Source organism: Panthera uncia, chromosome C2 (genome assembly GCF_023721935.1).
Source record: "Panthera uncia isolate 11264 chromosome C2, Puncia_PCG_1.0, whole genome shotgun sequence".
Classification (NCBI taxonomy): domain Eukaryota; kingdom Metazoa; phylum Chordata; class Mammalia; order Carnivora; family Felidae; genus Panthera; species Panthera uncia.
The window spans coordinates 90071190-90083562 of NC_064810.1; the positions used below are offsets into that span (position 1 = coordinate 90071190).

Below are 12373 nucleotides of genomic sequence, written 5' to 3' on the forward strand. Positions count from 1 at the left end.
AATTACAAGCAAAGAAATTCCTTGATATAGAAGATTTTATCTTTTAGTGTCAGCTTAATGTCTTGCTCAGCACTTTTAAATTCTCTTAGGAAGATAACTTCCTATCCATTACTTTATGATAGCTTAATCACCCTTATATTATGAACCTAGCTATTCTCATTCCATGAAATATTGCACATTTATTTCCAATAGACCTTTTCCTTGACAATGAGAATTGGGACCTGTGTTTCTAATTGAAAACAATTGGCACATTTTATTTCTACACCACTTTCACATGAGAGGTATTTAAAAGTACAAAGCTAATATTTTTCATGAGTTCCTGGGCTTATAAAGTTTCATCAATTTCATCTTAGATGACTCTTGCCTTTAAATACACGGTGTGTTTCCTGTAGAAGTTACCTGTATGTCTTCAAAAACCCTACTGGTCTAGAAAAATTACTCTCTGAGACAGTCATGTTTCTTTTCTTTTCTTTTCCTTTTTTTAAAAAAAAGACAAAACAGCAATAAACATTTTAGCTCTTTAATGAGCAAAGATCATGTCTCTTAGCATTGGACTAATAGTCATTATCCAGATTATCTTTATTTCACGCAATGACCAGTGACATGGCCAAGATGTACAAAGTTGTTTCCATCAAGTAGTATACAATTTTTTTTTGTATAATAAGCTTTCATTCTTGAAAAAGAGTAACTGAAAAGAAAGGTTTCTGTTACTGCAGTTAGTTTGTCAGAGAAAGTTCTTTGCATTATCTTACAAACTATCAAAATTGCTAGTCATCTGAAAAAATGTAAAAAAAAATCACATAACTTTAGTCTAATAGAAATATAGTACAGGTAAGAGAGAAAGTATTTATCAGGATGTGCTCTTTAAGTCCATCTCAATTTTTTTAATATAAATGTACATCTGATTACATATACAAACATTTGGAAAGGTCTGTGATATACTGTTACTGGTAAACAACAGGGGGATGAAGAGTTTCCTGTGGTCCTAAAGTATTCATTTAAAATCACACATACGTGTAAGACTAAAATCCTCCAGGTGTTGACTCTCCTTCTAGGTTCTGTATCTATGTTGTACTCTACTGAGATTGCGTCAGTAAATTCCAGTGGATGAACCTCAGTGAGAAAGATAAGTGATATGAGGAGGGACATAACTGTATATTGAATTATTAGTAGTAAACATTTTGTCATGCAACATGAGTAAATCAATTAACTGAGAACTGTAATCAGAGTGGTAATTTGGGGCATCCTCATATCATAAAAGACTGTTGCAAGTAACTCTTTGGACACACTTCACCTTACCAAAAGGAACAAAATACAGAATAACAAAAACCACAGAAAATTATAGATCCTGTAGCACATGTCCAAATAGGGCTGTATTTCTATAAATTATTTAGGTTGGCATGAAAATAACATTAAAAACACAGGAATGTTTTTTTTCCTGGGATTCATATCAGCGAGTATTCACCACTATAACTATAGTTTCTTCAAATACCTTTAATAACTAATTCTTCCTATTATCAAAACTACTGTGAATTATTTACTTCTAATTACTTTTGCCCTTTACAAATCTTCTTTAGGTTCTGCCAATTGATAGAGGAAGCTTCTATTAAAGACTCCAATGGGATGAGAAGAATTTTAATTACGGCTTAATCAGCAGCACAGCCACCAAGCATATAAATTATCATGCACATCGTGCTAAAAATATCCAGTTTCCTTTATCCCCACAACTTTATACTGACAGCACTTATGTGATAACGTTGTACCTGCCAGTCTTTAAACTTTGTCTTACTGGCAAATTTCAGCATGAGCCTCCGCTAAGGCCATTAACAGCACTGGTGCTTTGTGTACTTATCCAAATATGTAAATATGGTCTACACAATAAAACAGCTCCAAATAAAAACTGGTGAAAATTATCTGACATTCCATTGGTGTGTCCCTTGTGCATATTCATGGTTGTTTTTTTATTTTTATTTTTTATATTTCAGACATAGTTCTTTCCTGTTTGGTGTTCCACATGCCTAATTCCATTATGTAACATAAATCTTCAAAAAATTAATTCTTGAATATGAATGAAAAAGTATCATTCAGAACAATTGCTTCAAGCAATTGAAATTCATTTTTAAAGTTGATTTGTGTATATATGTACAATTTAATTTTTTCAAAACCCCCAAAGTTCTTGATATGTATATTCACATAATATTCCTCCTCATTTAAATAGTAAGAGTCTTGTAGGTTGAAAGCCAAGGAATCTTCAGTAATCTTTTACTGCAATCCATCAAAAAAATAGAGTTTGTTTCTCTTATCTGGCTATACCCTGGTTGTTGAATGTGAATGGGGGTGGGGATGGGGATGGGGCAGAGTATTGTTCTGTCCTCCGGTAAATGTATTGAATGTGTGTAAGGGTTGAATCCCTGGTATAGTATTGGGAATCATTGTAATGGTGTTGGGTGTCATTAAGGGAACATCATCAGGTGACCTCCTCATAGCTAGTGTGTAATCTGGGGGGCAGGCGGTCCGAAGAACCACCTCATGTGGATGGATGGACTCACATTCATGATCCAAATCAGTGTGCTTCATTTGGAGGGACATGATCTCCTCTTCTTGTGCGTGGGTCAGATCGTTGGTTGTAGTACGCTGAGGGCTGCATCTCCTATGAACGTCATGTCTCCTCTTATCCTTTTTGTAGTACAGGGCTGCAAAGGCAAGGATGTTCAGAAACAGCAGTGATGCTCCAACTGCAATAGTGACGCTCAGCTCTGTGGAGTAGTCCCTTTGATCGACTGAAAATGGACTCGGTTGTTGTTTGGGATCATCCTGCTTGGCAGTGGGAAATGCTGATGTGACAGGTACAGAATTCTTTCTCGTAGGTCTGAAAGTGATGTCAGTTGATGGCACTTTAGTTGTTGTCGAGGTATACTGAGAAATGTCATTGAGATTATGCAGATGAGGTACCAGCTCCAACCAGAGGTTCACTTTATTGGCTCTATAATGTTCTTTAACTCTTGGTTTTAATCCAATATGGAGATAAAGTTGATCTTTCTGGGAATATCTGGTCCATGCTACTTCTTCAAAGCGGTTGGGTTTGGTATGGATGAATTTTGTGTCTTGAGGGACTGGTTGATTTGGGTCACTAGGGGAAGAACAAAAGCGCTCATGAGAACAAAGTTGTTTTTGTTTTTGTTTTTTCTTATTCAAAATAGTACTAGTTTAACATCTAATTGAAGAGGTAACTTGGCAAGTTAGCAAGGCCTTAGATTGTGTTTTAATAACAATTTGGGTCAACTTAGAAATATAGATCCTATCATAGGCAGGTTAAATGGATGATGATGTAATGCGAGTAAGCCTCACAATCTTGCTCTCTCTGGCCATTTAGAGATGGGTTACTGTCTACCCAAAGGTTTTTAAATTCACACACATACACATTGTCTCATAGGCAAACTAGCAAGGACAGCATGGAATAGTGGAAAAAACCTGAGTTTTGGAATTGGCAGGTGAGGCTGTAAGTCCTAGTACTGTTATGTATATCATAGAGCTATGAATATCTATATGAGGCTAGGCTCTCATCACCTCAGTCCCTTATTTACAAAATGGATTAATGATACCTGACCTGCCCACCTAAAAAAGAAGTTGGAAGGATCAAAGGACAAACAATAGTCTAAATTGGAAAGCACTATAAAATAATATTTGTCACTACTAAATAACAAGAATAAGTCCCGTGTAATTAAAAAATAAAATAAATTTATTTATTGAGTAATACAACAGAAATATAAGTCTTTCTTTCTTTCTTTTTCCCCAGAGGTATGTCTTTCTTAATAAACTTCTAAGAAGTAAGAGCTAATAAAGCAATGATTTCTGAAACAGCACAATATACAAGTTTGAATAAAGAGACTTAATATATTATTGGTATTAATCCATTAAGTTAAATCATTTGGACACAAAGTATGTATTATTTTTAAATGCTTACAAGGATATTTTTATTCAATTATAGGTAACTTTATTACTTAGGTACATACCCAGTTTTAGCAAAATTTGTCCAGTATGTCATTACAACTGCACTCAGCATCACATCATTTTTGGAGAAATTGCAAGGAAATAACTCTGTAGGTCCAATCATGGGGATTCCTAGTACGTAGGGAACTTCATCTCCATGAGCTGCATCAGCCCAAGCTGGAACCTGATCTGTTTGGCAATGATGGTAAAAGGCATAGAAATATGTAGGTGAACCAAAGTTTGAGTGAAGATCTGCTGTAGCTACAGCTGGTGCCACCCACTGATGGTCTGTAAACAAAGCCAATAATGTCTTCCTTCTGGTTTCAGGGTTATGACGGTCAGCCCAGTCAGTATACATGAATTTAATGGTTTCTCTCAAAACATCTTTGCCTTCAGGATATCCATATAAATTATCAACAAAATTGGAAACAGCAAAGTCAAAATCACTAGCTGATATACCGTCATCACTATCTACTATATTTTCAACAAATTTTAACCCTTCCCCTTGATTAACTCCTAACATTATATCATAGTTGAGAAACTCTCCTTGCTCCATCAATATCTGAGGGTCATCTGGTATTACATCACCATCAATCACAGGTCCAAAGGCTATGTGGTATCGTGCTGGTTGAATATCTTGGTCAACAAGTTCTTTGTAAGGCTTCTTCTGTAGGCATTCCACTAACTCTACTGTATCTGAAACATTGCAACCAACTTTTGTGGCCAACATTCTAGCATATTTTGCAGGTTGGAAACTAACAGCCCAGCTGGAAAGGGCTGTTCCACTTTGAGCTATTGCTCGTTGAAAAAGTCCTATAGGAAAAACAACAGAGTTTGAGATGACTTTTGAATAATGTTGTGGTAAAACAATAACATCTGATATTTTAGCTGTGTATATAAAAACCCATATACAACTCAAGAAACAGGAAGATAGAGACATTTTTGCTTAAGAGAAGGTACATAAAGACATCCCCAAGGTATAAGGAGTCAAAGAGGTAAAGTCTTATGCTTTGAGTGGCAACTGCTTTAAGGATCAAGAGGTCTAAATTGTTTAGTGTCTCAAAGAGGCAATAAGCAAGGAGAGATGGAGAACATGTAAATATTAGTGGTAAAAAGTCCCAAGTATTTTTTCACCCAACATGTAAACACCCATGTTATTATGAAAGCCAACCAGGTGGGCTTTCTCCCCCTTAACTCTTCATTAGAATTTGTACTGTTTTTTTTTTTTTTTTTTGAGAATATTTCTTCCAATTTGGCTGCATGTATCTTCTTTCAAAATGGCTCTGTATGCTTGTTTTAATCAGATTTATTAAAAAAAAGAATTGCTGGGAGCTCACACAACTACTGGGGCTGGGGAATTTGCTAATACCCTGGGGATGGCCCAGAAGGCACACAGAACAGAATATCACTTTAGACATACTCTTTCCAGCTCTTCATGTCAGACATAGTGTGCTGAATATTCATCTTTCAGAAGAAGATATAACATTTGAAGTGTTTTCACTAGGTTAAAGAAAAAACCATCAGCAGAAGGATTCAGTGTGTGTTTGTGTGTGTGTGGGGGGTGATTTAACTTTTTCTACTGTTGAATACTCACTGCTATATTTTATCATAAAAGATGAAAAAGTCATGGTCCACTGCTTTTTACTTAATTGCGTTTAAGAATTATAAATCATGGTCCCAAATGCAGTTTGATAAGGGCTGCATCCCATTCAAATTTACAAATGCACTTTATCTACTCATTAAGATATTTTCAAATAAAATTTTTGTTTTTAAAACATAATTTATCTATTTTCTTTAAAAATTACATTTATTATCAATTTCCAAAAATACCTTCATAGTTGTTATTTAAACACATGCTCAATTATTCATATGTGTTAATGAGATAAGAATTATTCTTTTCAAAAAGGTGTTAAAGCAGTGTCTGAATTAGAAGCAAAGTTCTAGATTTTTCTCCAAACATGTACATGTATTCAAAGTGTCTATAATGTGTTCTTAGATAATTCTAAAAATATTCAAAAAATCAAACAGTACCAATTTAAATTTGTTTTGGTTTCTGACTTCTTTATGAACATATTTTTAGTTTATCAGAGCAAAGTATGCCAGAGCAAATGATATAAATACAGATAATTTTTAAAAATTACATAGGCTATGTGTTTGTTAAAAATTGTTCAGAAAAATATTTTACTAATTAAAAACTTTACAACTAAAATAAACTTGGTGATTGTTTCCCATTTCAGGGGCTCATTGAGATTAATTAAATATACCAAAGAAGATTTGAAAAAAATATATATTTCATTATAGTCTGAAATATGCCATCTAGATAGTATCAGAAAAACCAAATACTTTATCATTAATGAAAATGCTTATTATGTTTATATAAGTTGTGGTTGACTCCTGGTAGATACAAGTCTGAGCATTGCTGTAACCTTGCTGTTTACAGACTTTAAATCAATGTCTGCACTGGAGATAGAATTAGCTTGATGATTTTCAGGTATCTCCTGGGCATCTCCTGCTAAAAATCATGCAGCCTTTTTGTAGAGATAGGCTTAGGACTAAATAAAATATAAGTCCATTTCTCTGGCCCTGCCATGGACAGTCTTCCTTGAAGAGTGTGATGGAATATTATATTTTCAACTATTGGCATAGACATTGGCCACTGTTCATTAAATCATCAATTGATGAATAGCAATGCTGGCCAACTTACTAATTGGTTCATCTCTTTATCAAATGTTAGTTTTATACTAGGTGATTAGCTTTGGTGCCCATTTTTGCTCTACATTTAGAAAAACTTTTAGAATAAATAGAAAGAAATAATATTTGAGATCAAACGACCCTAAGAAGTCTGAACAGATTGTCTAATGTTAACCTACATAAATATTGGCATTCATATAGTCCTCAGCTAGAACAATCTAATCTCTTCAATGAAAAAACAATAACAACAAAGTTTATTTCAAAATAAGTCACTTCATTATAGACCAAAATCCCTATACACTTGGAAATGTTCTCATATGTGTCATTTTGTCATCTCAAATCAGAACTCTATTAACTCTATAACATAAAGAAGATGTCACATAAACTATATCTATAAATTAAGTCTATGAAAATATATGATTCTCCAAATATATATACTCATTTAGTGATAGGCTGTTCTTTTGAAATTCTACATCAATGTATCTTTGATACTGAAAACACATATTCTATGTCTGATGCTCCATATCATAAAACTCAGTCTTACAGATCAAGATGCTTCATGAATTACACTTGACAGTATATACTTCTTTAATATATATAAAATGACAATAAAAAAAGCAGAAAACATAAAATGGTCTGTGTTGATGTGCCTGCTCTGTCTTCCTCTCTGTTATGTATAATAGAGAAAAAGTATTTGCTTTTGCAGTCTTTTCCAACAAAACACTTCTGTTCTTGTGGATATTTCAAGTTAATAATGCAATTAGAATGAGTGAATTAAACTCATGGTAAATGGAAATTCATAAAAAAAAAAAAAAAACATGATGAGCCTTGGGCAGGCACTTTGGAAAAAGGGTGTCAAGGCATGAAAATGGAGACAAGAAAAATGCTTCATGGGTTTAAGTAGCCTCAGTGCTCCAAGCTGCTTTGCCAAGCTTTACAGGGAAAAAAAATAAACACTTTGGAGGTTGAAAATAGAAAAAGCACAAATTCAAACCTAATATTCCTTTTAATGAAAAGCTCTACTAGTGACCTTGATGCTTTGACAATTTTGGATCATGCATGCAAAATAATCAAACATCCATTCTCTATTCAGACAAGTGAAAACCTTGTTTCCAGACAAACCAGCTTGTGACTGCTTCCTTATCTTCCTACTGGTGAAGGGTTTTAAATGCCTATTGTCTTGAAAATAGATAATACACAATCCTTGCATTTAAAAAAAAAAAAACACCTGTCTTTGATTTTTGATTACTGAATAAACAGAGATGACAGAACTGTGAACATCTTTGATTTTCCCCAAAATCGCCTTTTAGAGGAAAGAAAAGTAACTGTAATGCTAACTATTCTGAAGTGTGCTTGAAAGGGCATCCTTACCAAGCTCCACAGGAGACAAAGAAAAGAGTTTGACAAAAATTTAAACATGCATAGAAAAGCTGAAGAAACAAAAATTTAAACAGTTATTGAGCTCAACCTAACACTCAGTTTCAACAGAGAAATATGTACAGAGCATCACATACTACTGATGGTGGTAGCATGCAGACACCAAAATTGTCAAAATTTGCAACCTGCATAATACCTTTGGTTGAATTGCTCCAACGGTTACCTTCAGAATAATGGGATAAAGTCAGCAGATTGACACATGAACCCCCAGCGCCAGATCCAAAAACAGTGATTCTTAAGGGGTCACCACCAAAGAATCCAATGTTCTCACTAGTCCATCTTAAAGCCTGTATGAGGTCAAGGAGTCCATAGTTTCCTTTTGCAGCCTGATCCCCTGTGCTTAAGAAACCTGGAAGATTGAAATAAAAGAATACCTTAGATCACCTTTTTGAGTTGACATGAATCAAACAGACATTCAATTAAAATACAATTAAAGAGGGGCGCCTGGGTGGCTCAGTAGGTTGGGCGTCCGACTTCGGCTCAGGTCACGATCTCGCGGTCCGTGAGTTCGAGCCCCGCGTCGGGCTCTGGGCTGATGGCTCAGAGCCTGGAGCCTGCTTCCAATTCTGTGTCTCCCTCTCTCTCTGCCCCTCCCCCGTTCATGCTTTGTCTCTCTCTGTCTCAAAAATAAATAAACGTTAAAAAAAATAAAAAAAAAATACAATTAAAGCTTGGGGCGCCTGGGTGGCTCGGTTGGTTAAGCGTCCGACTTCAGCTCAGGTCATGATCTTGTGGTTTGTGAGTTCGAGCCCCACGTTGGGGTCTGTGCTGACAGCTCAGAGCCTGGAGCCTGCTTCAGATTCTGTGTCTCCTTCTCCTTCTACCTCTCCCCTGCTCGCGCTCTGACTCTCTCTATTTTTTAATAATAAATAAACATTAAAAAATACAATTAAAGCTTGTATTCATCAAGGTGAGTACAGTACAAATTCTTTAGTAAAAAATTATTTCCCACCAGAATAGAAGAATATACTTGAGGAAGAATAGTAGACACTGAAATCTGAAAAGTGACATTTATCCTCCCCAAGTTACCCAGGTAATAGGTAACAAGGGGCAGATAAAGAGAATGAAAACATTCTGAAAAACCTCAAGGGAGACATTCTATAGGCCAAGTTACTTGGTGGAGGTATTTGAGATAGTATCATGGGGAATATGAGAATGTGCTTTTGCATAAAACACTGTGTCAGTCCTCAAGTTGCTCATGATCTAACATGGTTGGAATTTAAGGAATGTGTAGCACAGGGGCAGGATGTGAGGGTGATGAGCACGGGTATTTTTCTAAGACTTGTGCATAAAATTATATGCAACTCTTTGCATGTAGATATATATGCACATTTTTATCAATGATGGTCCATGTTTAAGAAATAATCACTGTGTTGGGGCGCCTGGGTAGCTCAGTCAGTTAAGTGTCCGACTCTTGATTTCGACTCCAGTCATGATCTCGGTGTCCTGAGATTGAGCCCCATGCTGGGCTCTATGTTGAACATAGAGTCTACTTAATATTCTCTCTTTCTGTCTCTTTCTGTCCCTCCCCTACTTGCGCTCACTCTCTCTCTCTCTTAAAATAAAATAAAATATAATCTTTAAAGGAAAAGAACGAATCAGTGTGTTAGAGGTAATTTGAGAACACATTTGGAATACCTTAAATGCTAAACCGAGCATATTTGCTCAATTAGAAAACAACATAGAATAATTGGAGGTTTTTAAAAAGTTCAGACTCATATATCTAGAATGTTTAAAGCTCTGCTTAACAGTAAATCTGATAATGAAGAGGAATATATATTGCATAATACAAAGAAAGGAGGTAGAAGAAAGTTTATAGGGATCTGAATTCACAGATTGGCAAAGACCATTGAAAAAGGGGGATAGAAAAAATATTGTGGCTGTAACAGCTGGCTGAGTAACTTTCTTTATATATGAAAGTTTTAGAGAGGAGTCAAAGATAGTACTTTAATAATACTTTAAACATATTCACTCATTTCACCGACTTAATAGCTTTTATATTATGTTTATTACAACTTGTAAAACAAATATCTACTCTCTAATATATTTCCACATTTGCTATAAATGAAAAAGTATAAAGTAATTCATAAAAGATTCCATTTTATAGATTATTCACATATTGTGTAGGAAATATTTAGAGATATATTACACATAAATTGATTATATTTAGGGATATAATTTCCAATCTCACCAAGTGTATAGAACTCATCTTTTTAATTAGATATATTCCCTTATTGCAGACCCATTAGAGGAACTCAACATAAAAAAAAGTAAAAATTACTTTGTTCAATGTGAAATATACCTTTATTTTATAACTGACATTTATACCTGACTTTTATTTATAAGTCAGGAAGTCAGTGATACTTGTGAAAACCAGACTGTGATAACAGTACCTATCAGTTAAGTGAATCAATCCATACCCAAAATGAATAAAGGGACAGGAAATTCTTAGGATCACTGTAGGAAGCAATAGATGAAGACAAATCTTTTTGAATAGTTTTGCAAAAAAAAATATGAGTTAATGTTGATTAGTCATTCTTTTTCTATAAGACCAAAAAATTTAAGAAACAAAAACACAATCTCTAGTCCATTATGCGAGCATATGTGTTCACGTGTGTGCACGTGTGTGTGTGTATGTGTGTGCGTGTGTGTGTAACCACAAAACCAATCACCCTTGATACAGAGGTTAATTTTTAAAAAATAGGATTCAAATAAATATATCTTTCTGGACATACTCATTACTTTTTTATTAAATATACATAACAATTTAAGGAAATCTTCATGGTATCTTCTTAACATAAAAGCACTTTTGAATATTCAAAGGTCATATAAATGAGAGCATATTAAAATACAAAACAAAACATGGCAAACAGCTCTTTTAACTTTATTTGCTATTAAGTAAATTTTGGTATAAGATAGAACCATTAGTTTAAGTTCCTGAACGGGTCTGTTACACCTTTTTTTCTATAAACATGGACTGATGAGTGAACTCTGAACACAACCTTATGAAAGGATTACTATGCACTAGATACAAGTGACTCTTGAAGGATAAAGTGACTCTTGAAGGATATAATAAGGGTGTGTGTGTGTGTGTGTGTGTGTGTGTGAAAGAGAGAGACAGAGAGAATAAATGAATGAGAGAATGGGAGTACACTCTAGGTAGTTTATTACCTATAATTTTATATCCAGATAGAAATTAGATTTCTGAATATAGCTTATGCCACTCAGCATAAACCCCAGGATTTGTATTTAATTCCTTTTGAAATAATATTGAATAATTCCAGTATTATTCAAATAAATCTCTATATTCATACAAAATTGACTTCCTAATAAAATAATCATAACTCAATATGTAGCATGTAGAGAACCATAGTAATAATATTATTATCTCTAACTTAACTAAAATATAGGGCCTCTATAATTCCAGTTTTAGTAGCATCATTTTAAGGACTCTGGTAAGTTGGTCAAGTAATTTTGTGTTTATATCATAATACTTGTAAAAGCATGTCAATTGACCAAAAAGCAAGTTCTAATTTATATATGATTTAGTGAAATCTTATAGCATCATCAAGAAAAAATAAAATAAAGTCAATTCAATTCCAAAGTTGCACTGTTAAGTCATAGCATGGAAAATGGAGTAAATCATCAGATAAAAGATTGTGGTCCTAGGCTTGGAATGCCCAAGCTACTCTGTCAAACTTCATTTTTACCTTTCATTACAGAATTTCCTTTACTATTAATTTTTATTTCATGTGTATGCTGTAGTTTATCTATATCTATCTATCATCTATCTATCTATCTCTCTCTCTATCAATCATCTATCATCCTCTAACTAAAAGCAACTGATCATTAGCATGAATTAGGAAAAAATAATACCTACTGCCTTTATTAAGGTCAGCCAGCCAATCAAAATCATATCTCTTTAGACCTGATAAAGTAATACTACATGCTTTTATGAATTCTTTGATTTCTGATGCTATATTCAAACAAGAGTTTGTGGCTCAGCCAAGAGCAATAAATGAGGAAAGTTAAGTAAATCGCTGCCTCAAAAGAGACACAGTTCGCTAATTACCCAAGTGATTTGCATTGGCAGTATTCTTTATACTTTGCTATCCAGTGAAGTGTCATTTAAAGTTCTTTTTAAAATTGACTTAGCTGCTGTGTCCTTAACAGCAGAATCATTTCAGATCACTCTACTTGGAATTTTACATTGGACTTCTCAACTACAGGCCAGCCATGGCAGAACTCAGTTTTG

General features: G+C 34.3%; 1 protein-coding gene across 8 annotated transcripts in view; it reads right to left on the minus strand.

Annotated features, from left to right (window-relative positions):
- Window positions 1-2086: 2086 nt before the first annotated feature.
- NLGN1 (neuroligin 1) overlaps window positions 2087-12373 on the minus strand; it is a 574247-nt gene continuing 563960 nt past the window's right edge. For 5 of the 8 annotated variants that reach the window (XM_049628556.1, XM_049628552.1, XM_049628549.1 and 2 more), the window contains 3 exons: window positions 8282-8467; window positions 4014-4803; window positions 2087-3130 (listed from right to left, as the gene is read on the minus strand). In XM_049628556.1, the coding sequence (XP_049484513.1) occupies window positions 2308-3130; window positions 4014-4803; window positions 8282-8467 (1799 nt within the window). In that variant the 3' untranslated portion in view covers window positions 2087-2307. Of the gene's footprint in view, window positions 3131-4013; window positions 4804-8254; window positions 8468-12373 lie in introns of all 8 variants that reach the window. The other 3 variants (XM_049628553.1, XM_049628550.1, XM_049628551.1) reach the window with 1 other exon arrangement.